At 39.7% G+C, this 25534-nt stretch overlaps 1 protein-coding gene across 10 annotated transcripts in view; it reads right to left on the bottom strand.

Moving 5' to 3' along the window:
• The window catches only part of COL26A1 (collagen type XXVI alpha 1 chain), a 279104-nt gene that overhangs the window by 202384 nt on the left and 51186 nt on the right, over positions 1 to 25534 (bottom strand). For all 10 annotated transcript variants that reach the window (XM_001377672.5, XM_056819847.1, XM_007485941.3 and 7 more), the window contains exon 2: positions 12576 to 12698. In XM_001377672.5, coding sequence (XP_001377709.3) covers positions 12576 to 12698 — 123 coding nt within the window. The remainder of the gene's footprint in view (positions 1 to 12575; positions 12699 to 25534) is intronic.

Below are 25534 nucleotides of genomic sequence, written 5' to 3'. Positions count from 1 at the left end.
AAATTTAATTCTTACAGTACTCTATCCACTGTATCACCATGCTACCCCAGTCAGGAAGACTAGAGTTTGAATTCAGCTCCAGACATTATCTGTGTGATCCTGGGCGAGTCATTTAGTTCTGTTTGCCAAGGAGGCAGCTCCTTGGCACAGTGTCTGACCTGGAGTCAGGGAGACTCCTCTTCTTTAGTTAATTCTGGCCTTAAACACTGACTAGCTATATGATCCTGAGCAAGTCACTAAACATTTTTAGCATTAATCTACTAGAGAAGGAAATAGGAAACGACTCCAATATCTTTGCCAAGAAAACCTCATGGGCCAATATTGACATGCCATGGTTCACCTGGTCACCAGCAGGACACCACTGAACAACAATAAATTCTAATCCTAAGAGCCCCAGGCCTGAGTCCTTAGAATAATATCAGCAAGGAACAAGACCTTTTCTTTTGCCAACCCACAATATATCAAATTAGAGATGGGGAAAATCACTGTGTGGAAGGGATCCCTGTATTTTTATTTATTTTGTTAATACATTCTAATCTGGTTCAGGGGCACTCAAGTTTTCTGACTGCTCTTGTTTTTCAGGCTGTGAGTATAAAACACAAATAAAAGTTAAGAGCCCTGGCTCCCTGGAAGTCAGAATACCTGGGCTCCTAGCCTACTTCTGCCATTTTGTGACCTTGGGAGCATCATCTCCCCTCCCACTGTCTCAGTTCCACCTCTACAGAATGAAAAGGCTGTCAGAAATGTTCTATTCACCACATAAAATATACGTATAATATAACGTCAACTTACTTCATCTTTTAATACCACAAATATACACAATTTCTTTTTTTAAATGAAATAAAAAGTTATAGTTTGTGAAAAGAATATGAAAGCCAGCAGACAACACACAAAGGCTAGAAAAGTAGAGATATCTTAAAAAGCTTTAGTAACTCATAAATGCAGATAGGTACTCTAAACACCCCATAAAAGAAAAAAGAAAAAATTCAGACTTCTTCTCTGGTACAAATGGAGGGCCAAAAAATGTTACGTGGATTTTCCAGATGGTGGAGGTGCCTCAACCCTAGCTCTCACAATGAGGAAAGGATACCTCTATGATACAACATAGATGATGTTAATTTGGGGTTTTCTAAGTCAGGATGTGTTTCTATTTGAGTATGGCACCACCATACTAGATGACCTGAATTCCCCTCCTGTGTCAAAAATCTAGGGTTCCAGTATCCTATGAGATCATCAGATCAAAACCCCTCATTTTACAGGAATATGAGGCCCAGAAAGAGAAACTACTTTCCCAAGGTTACAAAGGTAGTTAAGTGGAAGACTACTGTTGGCAAGCACCAGTGTATACTCTTTTGGCTAACTTCTGTGAATATTTCTCCATCTCTACAAACTTGCCTTTCCCTGGGTCAAAAGAGTCTAGAGACTCCCTAGACAAAAGGCTATTCTGCCCATAAAGAAACCTACAAGGCATCTTCTTATCAATCCAACTGCCAAGAGTTGCAAGTAGAAGAGAGGAGAAGAAGAGGAACAAGGCTCTGAGCTCCCAGGTACTCTAGGACAGCATCGGTGAACCTTTTCTGATTTCGAGTGCCCAGAGAGCAAATTCAAGCTGTCTGTGAGCCCCTGCTTTACCAAAGAGAGCTAAGGGAAGAAGTACTTGCCTTGGGCAGCTGGACAGAGGGGGCGGGGCACACAAAAAATGTCCTCGGGCACTGGGAAGAGTGGAAATGGAAAGCCAGCTCTGCCTATGTGCCACATCTTCGCCAATGCTGCTCTAGGAGGTATCATGAGAAGCTCTATAGAGCCAGTCCTCTAGATCCCAGTTACATGGGATGATGAAGGGATTCTATGGATAATTTCATGACTTCTCAATCAAATCATCAGCATTAAAAAAACAAACAACTCTTACCTTCCAGTTTAGAATCAATCCTATATATTTGTTACAAGGCAGAAGAGCAGTAAGGGCTAGGCAATTGGTATTAAGTAATTAGTCCAGGGTTACATAGCTAGGAAGTATCTAAGGCTAGATTTGAACCCAGGACCTCTTGTCTCTGGGCCTGACTTTCAATCTACTGAGCCATCTAGCTGTCCTCATCAATACTTTTATTTAAACCCTTACCTTCCATCTTAATATCAATACTGTTTATTGGTTCAAGGGCAGAGGAACAGTAAGTGCCAGGCAATTGGGGGTTAAGTGACTTGCCCAGGGTCACACAGCTAGGAAATGTCTGAAACCAGATTCAAAACCAGGACCTCTTGTCTCTGGGCCTAACTCTCTATTTCCTGAGCCACCTAGCTACCCCCAAACCATAAGCATTTATTAAGCTCTGTAACAGGTGCTACAGATACAAATACAAAAAAAGTCCCTACCCTCAGGAAGCTTATAGTCTAGTCAACATGTACATAGTTACAGATATATGAAAGGGATAACACAAGATAATTAGAAGAGAAAACCCTAATAGTTGGAATGAGGTATTCAAAGGAGGCATCATCCAGAGAGTGGAACTTAAGTTGAGACTTGAATGTGAATAAAATCAAGGATTCTGAGAGGAGGAAAGGAAGGAGGGTTTCCCAGGCACAGGTAACAGCCAGGGCATTAAAATGGATTCCAAGATGGAGGAGAGGGCAACTAAGTGGTTCAATAGATTGAAAGCCAGGTCTAGAGATAAGAGGTCCTAGATTCAAATCTGACCTCAGATGCTTTCTAGCTTTGTGACCCTAGACAAGTCCTTTAACCCCCATTGCCTAGCCCTTACTGCTTTTCTGCCTTGGAACCAACAAACAGGATTGGTTCTAAGACAGAAGTTAAGGATTGAAAAAGAAATAGACTTGGCATAGAATTCTTTCAAAAAGTCAGCTCCTCTACCACATTTGAGGTTCAGCTCAATTTACCAAAATTCCATTTACTTTTATTTACTAAAATTTAAATTACTCTACAGCTCAATATCCTAAAATTCTCTGAAGCTTTCAGGAACATTTTTTGCATAAAATGAGGTACACCTGTATGCATAACTTGTCTCCACCTGAATTCATTGAAACCTAGAGGTAGTAAGATCCCACAGATGATTTCTTTGGGTACCCTTGGGGCAAAAGCACTGTTGGGATCAGATTATGAGTAATATGATCACTTTCAGGGTTGATTACAATTTAATGCAGAGATTCACTGTTAACATGCAAAGAACAAAGCATAAAGACTTTAGTAGAGTAGACATCATCAATAATAACTAAGGTCTTAGTAGCAAACCCAATCTTTTGGCAACCTAGAATGGCTCAGCAACATTTCTAGTTCCTCATGCCCGTGGTCAGCCATTGTGGAATTCCATCTATGACCAGGGTTGGGGGATTGGGGGGAAGTCCTGCATAGGTAGACTTCCAAAAGGCTCTCTCTTGACTTACCTGATTCTCCAACAGGGTAAAGCCAGCCAGTGACCTCCAGATCACCATTTCTACAGACTTTAAAAGACCCCAACAGGGTCTGTAAGCTACCAAACAAACACTGAATCTTCCTCAATTTGGCCGGAATGTTGCCTAAAACTAAGCCAAGGCATCATACATAGAAAGAAGCTGGGATTCTGCCTCTAAGGTTGACAACTTGTGGGCCTTTGAACATATCTCTTAATTAACTGAGGCCTCAGCTTCCTCATCTAAAAATTTGCAGGATGAGAGGGACCAGATGACCTCTGAGGTCCTCTCCAGTTCTAAATCTGATCAGCCTATCACAAACTGAAGATTTAGAATTGCTGCCACATGATACTGAGAATGAAACTTCTGCCCTGCTTACCCAGGAGGGTGGGAGCATTTGCAGAGATGCCTTTGAGGTAGTGGGAAGATTATGGCCAAACCCCAAGATCAGGAAGCTGTCCCAGGACTCACTTGCCATCTTGGAGTGTACAAACTTAAAATAAACATCTCATTGTCCACTTCCCTAGATACATGTGAATCTAAAGACCAAGGGATGAGTAGCCTAAACCATACTTGGTGACCAAGCAGAATACTATTTTTATCTAATGTAACAATCACAATAATAATGTTTTTATCCTTATATGTTTTGTTTGTGCATAGTTATTTGCATATCGCTTCCCCCATTAGAACAGGGTCTCCTTCAATTCTGAGGGACTTATGAGAAAAAAATGCTATTCACATCCAGAGAAAGAACTGTGGGAGCAGAAACACAGAAGAAAAACAACTCCTTGATCACATGGGTCGATGGGGATATGATTAGAGATGTAGACTCTAAATGATCACCCTAGTGTAAATATCAATAATATGGAAATAGATCTTGATCAAAGACACATATAAAACCCAGTGGAATTGCTCATTGGCTACAGGAGGGGGTGGGAGGAGGAGAGAGAAAGAACATCAAACCCTGGAGAAATATTCTAAATTAATTAATTAATTAAATTTTTTCAATTAAAAAAAGAACAGGGCCTCTTTGTGGGCAGATATTTTTCTACTGTGTTTTCCATCTCCAGGGTTTAGCACCAGTGCATTGGCACAAAGTAGGCACTTAATAAATGTTGTAATTGAATGGCTGGTGGATGACAAACTCCTTGAGGGCAGGAACTGTTCTGATTTTATTCTTGGATCCCGTCCCTAGCACCTAACCTAGTGCCTTTAGGTACTTTATTCCAGACCTTTGATCTGGAAAATTTCATTGGTCTGGAGAACTATACCTGATGGGCAATGTCCTCTGCCAAATACTCATTGATGCTTCTCTGATTCATTGTCCAAAAAGAGCAAGTAATCTTCATATTTAAAGGTGAAAGAGCTTTTCTGGTGTCTGAGGGTCCTTCTGAATTCTGAGGCCAGCACTCACTGCCCTGAACTAGGCTGCCTCTATGGCACAGTAAGTATTTCTGAAATATTGGTTGGATTTGTGGAATTGAGTTGATCTCCACGACCTGTTTCATGAATGGAGAAACCTCCCATCTCTAGGCTTGGTTCTCAATCCACTGAACCACCCAGCTGTCTCCCATAAATGGAGAAACCAAGGTCCATGGCCAGTTACCTTGTCTTCTTCAGAGGAGAAGCTAAGAATCACACCTGTTTCCCTTTAACCCAACTCAGTCTCTTCAGAGGTAACAGTTGCCTGGTAAGTATCTGTTGAATGAATGAATGAATGAATGAATGAATGAATGAATGAATGAATGAATGAATGAATGAATGAGTGAGTGAATGAGTGAATGAGTGAATGATATCTATGATATACTATCTCTGTTAAGCAGAGCCAATGCAAAATGTGATTTTTTTCTAAACCTGAATGCTTTCTCTTAAGAAATCTCTGCTACCAGAATCCCAACTGCACAGACAGGAAGGAAGCAGAGTTGTCCCCACTGCCCTTCTTGTGTAACAAGAGCCCTGCTGGGTTTTGGGGGAAGCAGGAGAGGCTGCCTTGCTCAGGGAAATGGGGTCAGGGACCTTAGTCATAGGCCCCTCTCCTGAGAGCCCAGACTACGGCTTAGCAGGAGTGAGAGACAAAGGGAAACACAAGCTGAGCGAGCAGTTCTGCAATGGAATTTGCAGATACTAAGCTGTCAAACTGGTGGCAGGAAGCCAAAATGAATTGTGTGGTTGCTGTGGGTTTCTTTTTTCTTCTTCTTTTTCCAAATAATAGAAGAGGGGAACATAGCTAATAAGACCTGGGGGGGGGGGGAGAAGGGCTGTGTCTCATCTTGCAGCAGGGCCATCTGTGAAGCCCCCTTGGGGTTCTCCACTGGCTTCCTTTCCTGTCATGCTGGGATTGGATGATGTTGCCTTTTAGACAGCACTGGCTCAGCTCTGCTGGTTTCCTGATGCTGCCCCCATTGCCAGAGTGGAAGCCTGTTTATTCCAAGTGCAAGGATGAAGCCTTCCTATGTATGGGGCCCCAGCAGGGGAGTGTTGAGAGAATGTGGAAGGACATTCCCAGCTAATATGGAGAAGCAACAGAGGATCTCCACCCAGAGCTACTATCCAGCTTAGCCCTCTACGTCTCCGCTCACTGGTGAACAACATCCGTTTCTGTTGTTTGCGATGTTTGTGGACAGCCCGAGCTGGACTAGATGCGGCGTCTGGTCCCTTCCATCTCTGGCCCTGTGACCTCTCAAAGGGCTGCACCCCAGCATCATGGCCAGAGCCAAGAAGATCACATGTGTGCCTTGATTGCACAATGGTTCACCGGCCCTAAATGCGGAGAGTAGGCACTCCATTGGCCAAGATCAAAATGGAACTTCCATAGGGTGTCCCAAAGTGTCATGGCCCTTCTATGGACCAAAAGAAAGCCTCTTCTGAAGAAGCCAAAGGAAACAGAGGGAATCTCTAAGGCAGAGGAAGAAACTGCAAATGATACCACTGCTCAACTGGAGCCATCCCTGAACCCATGACTAACAAGCACGAAAATTGCCGCCAAGGATCACAGGATAAAAGCTAAAAGCTCCCTTACAACTCATCTAACTCAACCCCATTATTTTACAGATGAGGAAACCAAGGTTTAGGCAAAGTGATGCGTTCAAGGTCTCACGTGTCGTCTAAGGTAGAACCATGACTGAAACCCAAGGTCCCGGGTTCAAAATACTTCCCACAACACCAACATATTAGACAGTGTTCTGAATAAGCCCAGAGAGACCTTGTGCTTGCCTCCCACTTGGGATCAGGAGGCACTGACTGTCCAGCTCTCTCTGTCTTTACCCTGCAGAAGGACCAGGCAAGTCAACAGGGAGCTCTCTAGAAACTTTTCTCCTCCCACCTCCGGGCCAATGTCACACAGTTAGTAAGCAATGGGCCTCCCAATTCCCATTCCCATGCTTTCCGCCCCATGGCACATTGCCCTGGAATAGTAGGTGGCAAGGCACATTATGTTGATGCCACAGATGCAGCCTTGAACACTGATGATCTCAGTCTATCATGATCACAGCTTGGGGGGTTCCACCTTTTCATTTCTTTGTACGTCTTATATAAACTCCCCAAAGCTCTGATTTTAGGTTTAATTTCATTAAGAATTTGAGGAAAAAAGAAGCAAGCGATAGGATGTCGATTATGTACTGTATATGAGGTACTTCAAAATATATTTCCACATTAGCCTTGTGGTAAAAGAAAACGCACACACAAACAAGAAAAATAAAGTTTTAAAAGTAGAAAAAAAAGAATTTGAGGACATTTTTTAAAATTATGAGGCATAGATTCTTGGAAATAACTGATGTGAGAAATATTTATTACAATTTATTTGTATTTGTTTACAATATTTATATAATATATAATACCATATATAATATATAGTGAAATATATAATATATATAAATATATATTTGTAACAAATCATATGCATTGTAGTATTATGGCAATTAATTAATTATGGTATTACTATGGTACATATATTAAATGGTAATTCAGAAAAAGTAGGCACTTAATAATTGTTTCCTTCTTCTTTCTTAAATTACCAAAAAATAAAAATAAAAAAATGATAGGAAATAAAGTTGCCCTATGCTTCCTCTACTGGTCCACTGATTTTCAACAGTCTTACATACAGAAAGCGCCTAATAAAGGCTTGCTAAATTCAAAGTCAGTTCTATTAAGACTGAAATTTTAAAATAGTAGCCTAAGGGTCACGCATCTAAAGGGAGGAAGTGAATCTGGAAGGGTGGGAAAGTGTAAATCCTGGGGAGATAAACTCCTGGGTTTCTCCTCCATCCATCCAGCCCCCCAGCAGTCCTCTCCAGCCTTGAGGAAATTGGAGAGAGGGGCTGAGAAGTGATGTGCTCTGCAGTAAAATCCAGATCTCTGAGGATCCCAAGAAGTCCAGAGATGAGAGCCACCACCATGCCTCCCAGCCCTGGGGCACCCACAGACTTCTTTCTTGTCAGGCTTGTGGAATGCTCAGTAGGCTTGCTTTGGAAGGAGGATCACAAGAGCATTCATTTAGATATAGATCTATCTTCATGTCACAGATGAAAAAAGTCAAACCCAGAGAAACATTCAAAGCTCAATGCTCTAAGTCTATATTCAGGGCTAGTTGGGACGGTTTGCCTAGTTCTCACAGAAAAAGTTTGACAGCTTTTCTGTCCTTTGCCAGTTGCCAATATGCTCTTCCAATTGTCCAGCTGTCTCAAAGTCATTCCACTGCTCAAAAATCCTCAGGGGGTTGGGGGCAGCTGGGTAGCTCAGTGGATTGAGAGCCAGTCCTAGAGACGGGAGGTCTTAGGTTCAAATCTGGCCTCAGCCACTTCCCAGCTGTGTGACCCTGGGCAAGTCACTTGACCCCCATTGCCTAGCCCTTACCACTCTTCTGCCTTGGAGCCAATACACAGTATTGATTCCAAGACAGAAGGTAAGGGTTTAAATATTAAAAAAAAAAAAATCCTCAGGGGCCCTCACTGTCTTACCTGAGGGATAAATACAAAATCTTCACTTGGTCCTTAAGGATGCCCTCAATTTGCTTCCGAGCTCTCCATCTCGCTAGTCTTATTTCACACAACTTCTCCTCTAGACAAGCTGAGGAGTCAAACCACTTCCTGCATTTCTCTGCAGGCTGTCCCCTCTACCTAGAATGCCCTCCTTTCTCCTTCTCTCTGCCCCATTGGCGTCCTCCTCTTCCAGGACTTCCAGGTGGAGGACTTTGTTCTCTATTACCACCTTCATGTTCCATCCCAACTCAAAGTGCTCTCCTCCATCTCCAGTTTTTAGCCATTCATGTTTGTCTCACTTCAGGCTCACAGAACCTCAGTAGAAAAGGACCTGGAAGGGCCGTCATGGCCAACCAATGCCAGAAGAAGACCTCCATCATAACATGCCCTGCAAACCAATCATCCAACGAGGGCTTGAAATCACTAGGGTGGTAGGAGGACCCTTGACCTTCTGAGAATTGTTGGTCAATTCCACTTTGGGCCAGCTCTGGCTGTTCGGAAGTCCTCTCCTTACATGGAAGCCAAGCCATTCTCTCAGCAGCTAGCTCTGCAATCATCTGCCCTCTGGAGCCAAGCAGAACAAAGCTAATCCTACAATCAGAGGATAACTTCTCAAATAACTGAAGACAGCTATCAGCAGCTCCCCTCCCTCTCATCACCTCTTCTCCAAAGAAAAAGGGCCTCAGTTCCTTTAATCAATCTGCAACAGATACCCAAGACGGGGATACTCCAAATCCCTAAGGGAAGTCCCCAAACTGCACACCCTGCCCTACCTAAACAAAGAGAGAGTCAGTCTGTCTCAGAAGAAAAGTGAAAAAGACAAAGAAAAGGAAGCAGAAGCCTTTGTATTGGGCCCAGCAGCAGACCAGGCACCTTCTCTTGAAGGGTTACAAATCAAAAAGGAAATGAGGAGCAAGATGAAATGGAAGTGGCGAAAATATTTCAAGGGATAGAAAGAACAGGAATTCAATCCCCCCAAAGTTGCTCTGAAGAGTAGGCCCAAGGCTAGGGAAAATGAATGTGCTTTGTGTAAAAGCTGTGGTTGAAACATGACTAAGAAGGAACCGCTGGGGCAGATGGATTACCAGCCATCAAAAATTGGTTACGGGAGTCAGGCAGCCAGCTGGATCATAGTGGAGGCAGATCCCAGAGAGCCACCTGGACTGTCAGTGGACACTCCCAAGGACCTCTTCTTTGGCTCATTCCTTTGGGGGGAGTGGGGGGGGGGGGTCAGGGTCATGTCAGAGAAAAAAATCTGGGCAGGGCAGGCACAGGGATCACAACACAAGAAATCCTAACAAACCTCATTTGGAGACAGCACTGGGACATTGGCTGTTGCTTGAATCATTATAGTTTTCTTTTTGAAAGTAAAATAGACCTGCAATTAAGTACCTAGTTGTCAGATAAAAAGAATAAATAGTAATAATAGTAATAACAATAATAATAATAGCACTTATAAAGTACTTTAAGATTTGCAATGTATTTTACTAATATTCTCTCATTTAATCCTCTAAATAATCCTAGGAGGGAGGTACTATTATTATCCCCATTTTACTGATGAGGAAACTGAGGCAATCAGAGATTAAGAGACTTGCCTAGGGTCACAGAGTTAGTGAGTATCTGAAGGCAGATTTGAACTCCAGGCACAGCACTCTATGCATGGAGTCCCCGAGCTGCAATAAGTAGAGAACAGGGCCACTGTCCAAGCAATGACCAGATTTTGAGTGTCCAAGACCCCTTTCCAACATCAGAGGTTGTCACTAACCCCTCCATGGAGTGCTACTATCTGTGGCACTAGTACTATCTCTACATGTTTATCTTTAAAATACATAATGACAAATCTGCCAGGAATCTCATCATGTTTTAGGAATCACTTGTGTCTCTTGAATAATAAAAACAAAAGCCATTCTTCACAGCCAATATTCATGTATCTGGGATAAGAAACTCCATTTGACATTTTCTTGGCAAAGATACTGGAGTGGTTTGCCATTTCCTTCTCCAGCTCATTTTACAGATGAGAAACTGAGTCAAACTGGATTAAGTGACTTACTCAGGATCATACAGCTAATAAGGATCTTAGCTCAGATTTGAACACAGAAAGGTAAGTCTTCCTGATTTCAGGTCCAGCCCTCTATCTACTATGCCAACTACCTGCCCTAGGATAAGAAGGGTAGTCATCAACCAGGAAAACGGCCAAAAGCTATGATCAAATGGTTCCCAAAAGAGCAATGGAAAAGTATTCATAATCTTATGAAAAAAACTGCTCCAGATTACCAATAAGAGAAAAAGAAATCAAAACAACTCTGAAGATCCTGAAAATTTGCAAAAATGACCCCCCCGAATGGCAATAGTGAATGTTGTAGGAAGATAAGCACATTCGTGAGTGTGGGGAGTTGTGAAATGATATAACGATTTTGGAGAAAAATTTGGAATTATGCAAATAAAGTGACTTAAAAGTGCCTAAAAATGCCCATGCCACTTGAAGCAGAGACTCAACTACTGCCTTTATACTCCAAGGAAGGCATCAATATTTTAAGCAGCATTTTTTGCGATAGCTAAGAATTGTAAACAAAAAAAAATTGAGGAATAGCTCAACAAATTGTAGTACATGGATATAACGGTATACTCTTGTTGTTCAGTCATTTCAGTTATGTCTGAATCTTTGGGAATTTTCTTGGTGAAGATACTGGAGTGGTTTTCCATTTCCTTCTCCAGCTCATTTTTATAGATGAAGAATTTTACGTTTTTTAAAAAGGAATTTTTTTTCCTAAAACCCTTACCTTCTGTCTTAGAATCAATACTAAGTATTGGTTCCAAGGCAGAAGAGTGGGAAAGGCTAGGCAATGGGGGTTAAGTGACTTTCCCAGGGTCACACAGCTGGGAAGTGTCTGAGTCCAGATTTGAACCCAGGACCTCCCATCTCTAGGCCTGGCTCTCCATTCACTGGGCCACCCAGCTGCCCCTTATATAGGAATTTTTAAAACACATACATACATACACATATAAAATGGATGAAGGAACTGAGGTAAATAGGGTTGTGTCTTGCCCATTTTCAAGTGTGTGAGGCCAAATTTGAATTCAGGTCTTCAAGCCTCCAGACCCTGTGCTCTATCCACTGCCCACTTAGTTGCCCTAAATGGATACCACTGCACTCTAAATATGTGGCAAATACAGTGAAGTCTGAAAAGACCTATTTGAACTGATACAAAGTGATGTCTTCAGAGCCAAGAAAATGATACACACACTGTAACAATGTAAATGGAAAGAATACACCAAAAATAAGAAGAAATGTTACAAAATCATAAAAATCAAGTCTCAACTTACCTCTTGGTGGAAGTGGGAGGTCCACAGGTCTTATATATTGCACATATTTTTTTAATTTTCTCAAACTACTCTCAGTTTTTCTGATTTTTGCTTCTTCTCGAAAAAATACCCCCCTACTCCCAAGAGGGAGAAGAATAAATGGGATACTATGGTGACGTAAGAAACATAAAACATCACTAAAGAATTCTTTAAAAACCAAAAAAACTGATTCCTTTACATCATTATCCTTGAGGAGGATAGATCATAGCATGATCAAAACAACACAGATGACAGACACAACAATAAAATAGATATATGGAGAGAGGAACAATTTCACATATACACATCAGCCACACCAAAATGATACCACTTCATCTAGGTTTAGCATGCTGAATTGTTGAAGTGCTTTGTAAAAGCTTTAAAGTGCTATTAAATACAAGCTATTATTATTATTATTATTTATTAATTGATAATTGTAATGTATTCAAATTAGTAATATGACATGATAGGGCAAGCCAGGCAACTCAGTAGAGATAAGAGGTCCTGGTTTCAAATCTGGTCTCAGACACTTCCTAGATGGGTGACACTGAGCAAGTCACTTGACCCCCATTGCCTAGCCCTTCCCACTCTTCTGCCTTGGAACCAATACTCAGTATTGATTCTAAGACAGAAGGTAAAAGTTCTTTTTTAATGACATGATATGATAATTAATAATAATCACTAACTCCCAATGCAAACATCATCCAGCCAATTCAGCTTTCATCAGCTGTCTTAGCTAACAATATTAGAACTGAGTATATTCAATGAACTTGGGAAAAGCAGCATATAGCCATGAGGCTCGAGTCAGGAAATACAAAGGAAAAGGGATGATGAGAAAGACAAAATGACCTTTACCTGACTAGGTTAGTACAGGGTCCTGGCCACCGGCAGCTCTGGTACACTCTCTGGAATACTGTTTCTGATCCATTCTGTACTTGACAGGAAACCATTTTTGTCACTGTATGATGGCACCAGTTCCTGTGGGAAAGAAGAAACCTTCACATGTCAAATATGCTCTTTCCTGAGCCAACTACCATGACAAAAGCTTCAGAACTATGGAATCCTGAAAGACCATACTGTACAAAATTGAGGCCCAGGAAGGTTTAGGTGACTTGTCCAAGGTCACCCCAATAGTGTCTGGAGTGGGATTTGAACCTCAGTCCTCTGAATCCAGAAGCTGTGCCTTCTACTAATCCATCAGTACCAAAGAAGGTAATAGATATAAAGTATAATGATACTATAATGTGCTATCAAAGTGGAAGATAATTTTATCATCATAAGATCATGGACTTAGCCATACAAATAACCCAAGAAGTCACCTAATCAGGCCACCTAATTACAAAAGAAGCATCCAAGTCCCAAAGATGGAATGATACTGGTCCAAGGTCATTCTGATAGAGTTATAATTCAAATCCAGGTCCCCTGACTCTAATCTAGTGAACTTTCCATTTTTCTCCTGGTGCTTCACTTCATGATTATAATTCCTGTTATTATCTCCACCAGAGAATAGCCATCTTGGACTTCACAATCTGAAATCACTCAAAAAGCTCCTCCTCCCCAAAAGAGGACTAAAGAACATGTCAAGGGGAGGCAGAGTCAAGATGGTGGCGTAGAGGCAGCAAAAGTTCAGACCTCTGAAAATCCTTCCTCACCAATGAAAAACCAAATGCTCCTAGGGGACTGAAAACCAAAACTAACAACAGGATAGAGCTAAGGAACCCTCCTGATGGACTCAACTTAAAAGGTACACCCCCAAAAAGCCTGAACACTCAGGTTTAAGGGGAAGGAAAAAGGAAGGTCCCAGGACTTCTCCCCCACCTACAGTACTGAGCCTCCAGCAGTAGCTGGAATCTCTGGGCAGGCAAGGGCACTAGTCTGGAGGGAGTACCTTGCAGGCAAAGCTGTGGCAGGCTCAGGGACTCAATCACAGGCTTTGGGGAGGCAACTGGAGGAGAACCTCAAAGAAGGCAGCCCAATCACAGCTGAGACACTCCATATTTCCCCCCACTTCCAGAGGTTTTGGCCTCAGGGCACATCCAGCTCTGCAAGTTCCTATCCAGCCCTCAGAGGGCAGGGAAACTCAAGCTCCAACACCCCTCCCCCACAGACTGAGCCTTGATAAGCTCCAAGGGTGAAGGTTGACAGAAAAGCCTAAACCCACAGATCCAGCACACAATGATAGGAGCAAGAGTACAGGAAACTACAGGGGGGAAAGAAGGGGAAAATATGAGCAAACAAGAGAAAAAGAAAAAAGAAGTTACAATCCACAGCTTCTATCCAGGCAATGAACAAAAAAACAAATGTAACAAAGAAGGATGAAGGAACACCAACAAAAAACACAGAAACTCTAGCAAATTGGACACAGGCTTGGGAAGAACTCAAAATACAATTCAAAAAAACAATTAAGAGAGGCTGAAGACAACTGGGAAAAGAACTTAAAATGCAAGTAAGTCATCTGGAAATAGAAAATAGTGTCTTGAAAGCCAAAATTAATCAGCTTGAAAATGAGGCAAAGGAGATGAAAGATGAGGCAAAGAAAATGAAAGATGAGGAAAGAAGATGAAAGATGACCTCCAAAGAAATCAGACCAAAAGGAGAAGGATGACCAAAAAGCCAGGGATGAAATTCAGTATTTAAAAACCAGAATACAACAATTAGAAGTAAGCGACTTCAAAAGGTAGCAGGAAACTATAAAACAAAACCCAAAAAATGAAAAAATTAAGGAAAATATGAAACATCTCATTCTCAAAACAGAATGTTTATAAAATCGTTCCAGGAGAGACAACTTAAGAATCATTGGTCTACCAGAAGACCATGACAAAAGAAAAATCCTGCACATCATCCTACAGGAAATTATCCAAGACAACTGCCCCAACATTCTAGAACAAGAGGGAAAAGTGGAGATTGAAAGAATCCACAGATCGCCTCCTGTACTTAATCTCCAACTGACAACACCCAGGAATGTTATAGCCAAATTCAAGAACTACCAGATCAAGGAAAAAATATTATAAGCTGCTAAGAAGAAGTCATTCCGATACCATGGAACTAGTAGTAGTGGTAGTCTCTCGGTGATCGAGAATGACTATTGTCTTTGTGCAGTTTCATCTACGGTGTACCCTCATGTGGCTTTGGAGTCCAAAGGCTGAGGTGCAAATTTTGTGGCACATGGGGCATGGGACGCCATTTGTTATGGGAGGTGCGGCTGTGGCCTGGTGTCAGCGTTCACGTGCAGCGGCAAGACGTCAACGTCGCTCATCTTCAAAGGTGGTGGCGGCATGGTTAATGTGGGTTCACCAGCTGCTTCTGACAGAGGCAGCAAGTTCTCGTTGCTTTGGTGTAATGCCAGCCCACTTCAAGTTTGACTTTAGCTGATCCTTGAATCTTTTCTTTGGTCGGCCTTGTTTCCTGAGTCCAGCTGACAGTTCACCATAGAATACCTGTCTTGGTATTCGCTATGGGTCCATGCGGATGACGTGTCCAGACCATCGTAGCTGGGTTTTGAGGACCATGACTTCAAGTTACCATGGAACTACAGTGAGGATAACACAGGATCTGGCTGCATCTACACTTAAGGACAAAAAGGCATGGAATATGATATTCCAGAAAGCAAGGGAACTAGGCCTACAACCAAGAACCAACTACTCAGCAAAACTGACTATATTCTTATAGAGCAAAGTGTGGTCATTTAATAAAATAGAATTCCAAGCATTTGTAAAGAAAAGACCAGAGCTGAACAGAAAATTTGATGATGCTCAAACACAGAACTCAAGAGAATCATCAAAAGGTAATTAAGAAAGGGCGAAAAAACAAATACAAAATACAAAAAAAACCAAACCTCTTTTTAAGGGACCCAATAAGTAAAAATGATATGTATCCCTACAAGAAAAGAGGATATTGGTAACTCTTAAAAATTGTCATTATCACCTGGGTAGCTAGAAGAATTATACTTAGAGGGAACAGTGACAAACTGTATAAGATGAAATACCAAGACATAAATAAGTATATAGATACATGTATGCATAAATATATATATGTATGTATATATATATATATATATATATATATACACAACTAAAGTTTTTTTCAAAGAAGAGGTTAATACTAAGCAAAATGGGAAAAGAAACAAAATGGGGTAAATTTTATATGTCACAAAGAAGCACATGGCAGGAGGGGGGGAGAACATTAATGCACTGGAAGGGTAAAGAGGTTGAAGATAGGAAATACTCAATTCTTACATGCTTTGAAGTTGACTGGAAGAGGGAAGAACAATCAAATACATTGGGGCAGATAATTGATTTGCACCCTATAGGGAAGTAGAAGGGTAACAAACAGACTGGTGGGGAGGGAAGCAATACAAGGGAGGGTAAGGGTGGAGGAGTAGTTTTAAAAGATTGTAAAGAAAATAAGAGGGGAATAAGAAGAGATGCAGGGTAGAAGGGGAAGTAAAATAAGGGTGGGAATAGGGGGACTGATTAAAAACAAAACACTGGTGTAGAAGGAAATAGTGAAAGAAGAAAGGGCAGGACTAGGAGTGGAAATCAAAATGCTAGGAAATACACAGCTGGTAATCATAACTCTGAATGTGAATGGAATGAACTCACCCATAAAAAGCAAGCGAATAGCAGAGTGGATTAGAAACCAAAACCCTACCATATGCTGTCTACAAGAAATACACGTGAGAAAGGTAGGTACACATAGGGTAAAAGTAAGAGGATGGAGCCAAATCTATTGGGCATAAACGGAGAAAAAAAGGCAGGAGTCGCAATCATGATATTTGACAAAGCCAAAGTAAAAATAGATCTAGTCAAAAGAGATAGGGAAGGTAATTACATGCTGATAAAAGGCAGTATAGACAATGAGGAAATATCAGTACTCAACATGTATACACCAAATGGCATAACATCAAAATTTCTAAAGGAGAAACTAGTAGAGCTCAAGGATGCAATAGATAGAAAAACTATACTAGTGGGATAAAAACAAAAAATGGGATAAAGCAGTGATCATCAAAACAATATGGTACTGGCTAAGAGACAGATGGGAGGAATCAGTGGAATAGATTTGGGGTAAGTGTCCTCAGCAAGACAGTCTATGATAAGCCCAAAGATCCCAGCTTTTGGGACCAAAATCCACTATTTGATTTAAAAAAAACTGCTGAGAAAAAATGGAACACAGTATGGGAGAGATTAGGTTTGGATCAACATCTCACACCCTACGCCAAGATAAACTCAGAATGGGTAAATGACTTGAATATAAAGAAGGAAACTATAAGTAAATTAGGTGAACACAGAATAGTATACATGTCAGATCTTTGGGAAAGGACAGATTTTAAGACCAAATAAGAGTTAGAAAAAAATCACAAAATGTAAAATAAATAATTTTTATTACATTAAATTAAAAAGCTTTTGTACAAACAAAACCAATGCAACCAAAATTAGAAGGGAAGCAACAAACTGGGAAAAAATCTTCATAACAAAAACCTCTGACAAAGGTCTAATTACTCAAACTTATAGAGTTAAATCAATTGTACTAAAAATCAAGCCATTCTCCAGTTGATAAATGGGCAAGGGACATGAATAGGCAATTTTCAGATAAAGAAATCAAAACTATTAATAAGCACATGAAAAAGTGTTCTAAATTTCTTATAATCAGAGAGATAAAAATCAAAACAACTCTGAGGTATCACCTCACACCTAGCAGATTGGCTAACATGACAGCAAAGAAAGTAATGAATATTGGAGGGGATATGGCAAAGTCGGGACATTAATGCACTGCTGGTGGAGTTATGAATTGATCCAACCATTCTGGAGGGCAATTTAGAACTATGCCCAAAGGGCATTAAAAGACTGTCTGCCCTTTGATCCAGCCATAGCACTAGTGGGTTTATACTCCAAAGAGATAATAAGGAAAAAGTACTATATGAGAATATTCATAGCGGTGCTCTCTGTGGTAGCAAAAAATTGGAAAATGAGGGGATGTCCTTCAGTTGGAGAATGGTTGAACAAATTGTGGCACATGTTGGTGATGGAATACTATTGTGCCCAAAGGAATAATAAAGTGGAGGAATTCCATGTGAACTGGAACAACCTCCAGGAATTGATACAGAGTGAGAGGAGCAGAACCAGGAGAACATTGTACACAGAGACTGAGACACTGTGGTACAACTGAATGTAATGGACTTCTCCATTAGTGGCAATGCAGTGATCCTGAACAACTTGGAGGGATCTATGAGAAAGAACACTATCCACATTCAGATGAAAAACTGTGGGAGCAGAAACACCACAGAAAAACTGCTTGATTACATGGGTCGAGGGGAATATGATTGAGGATGTAGACTCTAAATGACTATCCTAGTGCAAACATCAACAACATGGAAATAGGTTCTGATCGAGGACACATGTAAAACCCAGTGGAACTGCGCATTGGCTACAGGAAGTATGGGGGAAGGGGAGGGAGGGAAAGAAATATAATTCTTGTAACCAAGGAATAATGTTCTAAATTGACTAAATAAAATTTTCAATAAATAAATTAATTTAATTTAATTTAATTTAAAAAAAGAACATGTAGGGGGCAGCTGGGTAGCTCAGTGGATTGAGAACCAGGCCTAGAGATGGGAGGTCCTAGGTTCAAATCTGGCTTCAGCCACTTCCTAGCTGTGTGACCCTGGGCAAGTCACTTGACCCCCATTGCCTAGCCCTTACCACTCTTCTGCCTTGGAGCTAATACACAGTATTGACTCCAAGACGGAAGGTAAGGGTTTAAAAAAAAAAAAAAAGAACATGTCATGAATATTCTGAGGAAAGTCTCACATTTGTGAAAGCCCCATCCTCTGCAGAGCTTGATGGGATTTGTCCTCCAGCATCCTCACACAAAAGGACAAAAAATAGGGATGATTCTATTTCAAAGACTGTAAAAAGAAGTCAAAGTGACCGTGAACCACTAACAACAGATGCAACCAAATCAGGGAATTCATTCAAGCCCTGAACATTCTTGTGCATTTGGGTATAGAGGGTGTAAAGGGCTGGATTTATGGTAAGGAAGACCAGAGTTCAAATCCTGCCTCAGATAGATGTATACTAGTGTAAAAATTAAATTAATCTCAAACAATATTTTATTTTTATTATATTATTTATTTTCTATTATATTTAAGAGAGTATTATATTTTGTTTTATTTTCAATATTATATTTTAATATTATATTTTAAAATATTTATTAATGATCATCAGAAATAAAGGAATAAAAAAGGTAACAAAATAAAAAACTATATGCCCATGCCTAATCTACCTGTTCAAAAACCTCTGTTTACCACCACAGATGCAACCCAGGAAGCAAAGAGACTGAGACCAGGAACCCCACCCCATATATCCCCCTGTCTACAGGAAGCATGTAATGCCAGGAAGTCAGTGGGCTCCTGGGAAATATAGTTATTAGGGTAACAGACTTCCAATTACACACTAGGCAAGTCACATAAGCCTCTCTTAAGCTCAGTTTCTTCATCTGTAAAATTGAGATAATAGTAGCACAAACCTCATAGGCATGCTTGAGGCCTGAATGAGATATAACTATTCAAAGTACTTTGTGAACCTTAAAGAACTATGGAAATGCTATTTATAATTATATGCCAGTTATGTTATCATACATAATGCTAGTTACATATAAATATTATTACATCAAATTATTATGCATTATATTTATTACATTTATAATATTTATTATTATTGTTAGGATGCACGAAAGATACAGAAAAACATGGTTTCTCATAGAGAGAAGGATATGATGTACCCCCAACCCAAGCAAATGTCAGCATAAAATATGTCCCGTGTAACACATGAAAAGGTTTTAAGGCCATTTAAACCAGTTTCAACCACTTGTGTTTGTTTTGTTTTGTTTTCAGGGGGAAAAAAATGTGGAGCTGGTTAAACACTTTCAGCAAGAACTGTCCTATCTGCAGATAATCTCTACATCTGGCTTAACATAAACATTTAACACCAGGATCTTCACTCTGAGGAGTGTTTTTAGTCAGGGCTTCTGGCAAAGAAACGAATTGTGTTGGAGAACTTTTTTTGAAAGCATCAAATCTTTCTCTCTGGGTAGCTAATCTTTTAATGGGCTGGAGATGGTTTGCACAAGTTAAGAGCATGCTTCCCCTCCCCCCCAAAATGAAAAAGGTAAGAATGGATGAAGGAAAGCAAGGATACTCTGTTCTTTTCAAATCTGAATTCAGAACCACATGGAATAACCCAGTTTCCTTAGAACAGTTTCCCTACACACATCCACATGCACACATGGGCACACACTTACTCTCCGGCTGTTTGTTACTGTCTCACTTTCAGGTTTAATGCTATTGACCATGATTTTATCAGTCACGTAATTTGGTTTCTCATTCTTTAAAGCCAAATGCCTACCGTCCTTTGTTTATCGCTAGGGCACAGTGTGACACGTAAGACACTGATGAAGGTAGCCAAAGGTAAGCTGCAGGACATTAGACTGGGAATTGCCTTCAAGATCATTTATGCCTTAACAGAAGAGAAACCCAGAGAGGCGACAGGGACTTGTCCATGGTCAACACGGCTTGTATTTCAGTGACAATAAAGGCTTAACTCTAGATACGATGACTGAGAACCAAGGCTGGCCCTTGGCAAAAGTATTGGTAAAGTCTGTCTTTGCCCCTTGTGTTGCTCATTTGTTAGTCATCTCTACCCAGCACAGTATCTTTTCCACTCCATGCTCTGCTATGCAACCCCATTCCCAAAGCACAGAATTGCTTTCACATTGTCTCCTCACTCTGAGGATGGTGAGTTAACATCATCCATCAGAAGCCCTAAGATATATAATGTGTGGTTTTAGGATCATGGCACCTAGGACCTCAGAGATCACCAAATCATAGCTCTAGAACTAGACAGGCTCTCGGAGGTCATCTAGACCAATCTCTTCATTTTAGAAGTGAGGAAAATGAGGTAAAGTGTTACAGGTTAAGTGACTTGCCCAAGTACCTTGGGCCATACATCCAGCAGTTGGTTTTCAGAGTCCAGAGTTTATGGAAAATCTGTCAGTTTTTTAAAAAAACATAATTCAGAATTTCTTCTCAGGAATACTATGTCAATTTATAATTCAACTAACAAGCCATTAATGCTTTTGCTTTCCTGTTATCTCTCCAATAAATCCCAATCCCATAACAACTGGCGTCCCATGCCCCATGTGCCACAAACTCTGCGCCTCAGCCTTTGGACTCCAAAGCCACATGAGAGTACACCGTAGATGAAACTGCACAAAGACAATAGTCATTCTCGATCACGGAGAGACTACCACTAACTAACTAACTATCTCTCCAACATTGATTATTTCTGACTTTGGCCACCTTTGACAGTTTGCTGGGAAAAACTTAAAAGCGGCTTCAATTTGTGTTTCCCTCATTATGATGGATATGACTCAATCTTTCAGCTGGTTGTTAATATTTTTTCATTCTTATTTTAAGAACTATTTCTTTATATCCTTTGACTACTTATCTGTCTAGGTCTTAACAGAGGAAATTAACAAATACAGATCTTAGATGTTGGATCCATAGAAAATTTTCATGCAAAGTATTTTCCTTTTTATCCTACCTGCACTCATTTTATTAGTATACAACTTTCTTGCCTCTTTTGTCTTTCACCATCTCTATCCTCTAGTTCCTAGGCTTAGCTATGAATGGTACTTTTAGTTCCCTCCAGTTTTAAAATCATTTGACCTCTCATATTTGGGTCATATATTCACATGGAACTTACTGTGGCATATAGAATAAGATGTTGGTCAAAACCTCTTTTTTTATTTTTAGTCTGCTCTCTTTCCAGTTTTCTAGCACTTCCTGTCAAACAGGAAGTTCTTCCTCAAGTTATGTTCTTGAGACCAACGCTGAATTGCTTACTGGACTTGACTATTTCTAATTCTTTCTTGGCTAGTTCTGTTTCAACATTCTGTCGTTGTTTTTGTTTTTTTATGAGAACCAATTAGTTTTGATGATTACTACTTTATAATATAATTAGCGTTTGAGGTCTGGGAGCATTACTTCCTATTTATTCCTACTTTTTCCCTTATTGGTTCCATTGGAATTCTAGACATTTTCTTCCTCCAAATGAATTGTATGATTATTTTTCTAACTCTATCAAGTAATTTCTTGATTGTTAATTGTAATGGCAATACATCTTTAAATTTAAGTAATATGATCATTTTTATTATATTGGCATGACCCAACCATGAGCAATGACTATCCTTCTAATTATATTAAGTCTTAAAGAAGACTTTAAAAGAATATGAAGAAAATATAGGTAGTATCCCTAGTCTGAAATTCTAGAGAGGTAGCTAATTCTAATGACACAAAATGAAATTATTACAGCAAGGAAGAAAAGGGAAGATTGTCTAATGAGATTGAAGTGAATTCTAATAGGGAACTATTAAACAGTTAAGATTCCTCAAAAATGGTTCTTTGGGGGGCAGCTGGGTGGCTCAGTGGACTGAGAGCTAGCCCTAGAGATGGGAGGTCCTGGGTTCAAATGTGAACGCAGACACTTCCCAGCTGTGTGACCCTGGGCAAGTCACTTGACCCCCATTGCCTAGCCCTTACCACTCTTCTGCCTTGGAGCCAATACACCGTATTGACTCCAAGACGGAAGGTAAGGGTTTAAAAAAAATGGTTCTGTGAAGAAGATGGAAACAATGGCAGCTAAGAGATGATGACTGTAAGAATAGCATGATACTAGAAAAATATCATCATCATGCTCATCAACTGAGGAGTGGGTTAATAAACTGTGATATGTTATTATGATGGAACATTATTGTGCTATAAGAAATGCAAGCAAGATGCTTTCAGAAAAATCTGAGAAGACTTATATGAACAGATGCAAAATAAAGAGAACAGAACCACAAGAACATTATACATAATAACAATAATACTGTATGATGATCAACTTTGAATGATTTAGCTATTTTCAGCAATATAATAATCCAAGAAAATATGATGAAAAATGCTATCTACTGCCAGAGAAAGAATTGATGGAATCTGAACACAGATCAAGGCATACTTTTTTAAAAATTTTTTTGTTTTTCATGCTTTTATTTTTTATTTCTGCATTTCCTTTAGCAACATAACTAATATGGAAATATGTTTTGCATGACTATACATGAATAATCCATATCAAATTGCTTGCCTTCTCAAGGAGTGGAAAAGGGAAGGAGAGAAGTTGGAACTCAAAATAGTTTAAATAAATGTTAAAATTTTGGGTTTACTTGTAATGGAAAAGATTTTAATATATTATCACTCATGTTACTGCTATAATATTCTCAAAGAGTTGAAGTTGAGGGAGAATGCCATGGATGATAAAAAAGGCTTTGGGGGCTATGTTGGGGAGAAGTACAGGTCTTGAGGCACAGCAGAAATAGCTCTGGATTTGGATTCCAAGAACCTGAGTTTGAACAACTACCCAAGCCATCACTTGCAGCCTTTGTGAATTTGAGCAAATAAATGGCTTCACCTCTCTTGCTATTAGTTTCCCAATCTGTAAAATGAGGGGCTTAGACTTGTCTGAGGAGGGATTCAAAACCAGACTCCATATCCAGGACTCTATCTATTAAGTTGCTTTGACTCTGAACAGGCCATCTTATTTTGTCAAATAAGATGAAATTTAAAATGGCTAAATATACAGTATCAAACATGGACTCAAAAACTCAAAATACCTCAGTAAAGAGTTAAGAGGTTAAGATGGCCTGGAATGACAATAATCTATATGAAAGAAATAGGATTTTAGTGGGTTGCAAGCTTAATATAAGTTAATTGTGTGACAGTCAAAAAAGCAAAGAGGCTAGGTACAATAACGTAAGGCAGGACTAACCCTCCTATACTCTGCCCAAGTCAAGTTATGTCTTGAATGATGTGTTTAGTTCTAGTTGCCAACTTTGAAGATGCCCAATCAACTGGAATGCTTCCAGGGCAGGGCATCCAAGGGATCATGAGAGAACTATGGACTATGTCATTTAATGAGCCATTGGAAATATGAGAGATGTTGGGGAAGGCTGTGGGAAGACACAATCCTATAGAATCTTCAATTATTTAACGTGCTACTATGTAGGAAAAAGCATTCGCCTTGTTCTGTGTGTCTCCAGAAGGCTGAGATTAAAACAATGAAATTTTAGAGATCAGGAAAAGACTGAAAATAAGGAAACATTGTCTGATTATTAGAGCTATTCACAAATGGAAAAGGCTGGTGGAGTAGCTAATGAATTCCCAAATTCTGGAGGTTTTCAACAACAGGTTGGATGATCACTTGTAAAAGGGATTCCTGTTCAGATCCAACTTATATTAAGTGCCCAACAATGAAATCCTATGTGATAATTTAAGCCAGGAGAGAAGATGTGATCACTGAAGTAGAAAAATGTAAAGAGAGAAGAAAACAAGGATTATGCTGGTTTTCCCCCTGATTGAACAATATAATAGAACATTTGCTTTAAAATTATTTATCATTGGCATTAAATTTTCTTATTTCCCAAAGAATTCAGAGAAGCATGGGAAGATTTATATGAATAGATTCAAAGTAAAGTAAGATGGGCTAAAAAACATATAACCCACAACTACAACAATACAAATTAAATGAATCATGTGCAAAAACACTCACCCAAACAACAACACTATATATATATATATATATATATGTACATATATTTGTACTACAAAACTTTTGTTGTATATATATGGAGAGAGAGAGAGAGAGAGAGTCAGAGACAGAAAGTCAAACTCGCTTAATAAGGTGATTAGTTTTCCCAAACTGCTTCTTTTTCTCCTAATCTTTTAATACAAACTCTTTTTTACAAGGGATCACTTTCTCAATATGTGAAGAAGAATATATAAGAAATGAAAGTGAAGTAAAAACAAGAGGAAAACAGTGTAATTTTTTAAACCACTTTTCCCCATTTCTTTGTACATTAACTCCATTCAGGTTTGGAATCTCTTTCAACACTGGCATTAAGATCATCCGGTAAAATGTTTCTGTTTCTCTTTGGGATATTGGAGGGATCTTAGTCAACAATGGTACAAAATTTCTCAAGTTCTTCTACAACATGAAATATTAGCTCTTACAAGCTGATGACAATAGCTTGGGAGTTACTACCATCAGAAACAGAACAGTCACTCAAGAGCCCCTGACAGCCTTTTAGTCACAAACTAATGGAAGATTATAATAATAATAACCCAACTCAATCCAAGGGACTATAATAATAATAACCACTTTTTCTCTCTACAACAGGTTCTGTTCATTCCTCTGGAGTTAATTCCTGTGTCATCAGAGGTCTCAGAAAGTTCCATATACCATTATCTCTTAAACATAAGACCTCCAAACTTGGTGATTTATTATTCATGGATTCTAGTCTGCAAATAAAAGCTGGTGAGACATAAGGGCAAAGTAAAGCATTTCCTGCCAAGTTCCTCCTTTATCTTTCTTCATGGTTGCCCAAGTAGCCACCACATTATAGTGGGACAAAAAGAAAATTTGTAAAAAGGTTTTTGCTCAATTTTTTTTTACAATTGCAGAAGTTAATGCCTTTCTAAAAATTTCTATTTTTTATTCACCAAAGTTCTGCTACTTTATCTATTCCCAAATTAAAGGCCATTTGTGTGTGCCTTGGAAGTTTAGAGACACCATGGGAAAACATTTTTAGATACCCATCAGCTTGAGATCTTGGAACCAAGAAAATTAACAGACATGGAGAGTACCTTCTCCAATACTTCTTGTAGCTACAAAGTAAAACATACATATACATGTATCCATGCACAAATACACACAGAGACATCC

This window comes from Monodelphis domestica, chromosome 2 (genome assembly GCF_027887165.1).
Source record: "Monodelphis domestica isolate mMonDom1 chromosome 2, mMonDom1.pri, whole genome shotgun sequence".
Lineage (NCBI taxonomy): Eukaryota > Metazoa > Chordata > Mammalia > Didelphimorphia > Didelphidae > Monodelphis > Monodelphis domestica.
This window is presented reverse-complemented; position numbering and strand designations above follow the sequence as displayed.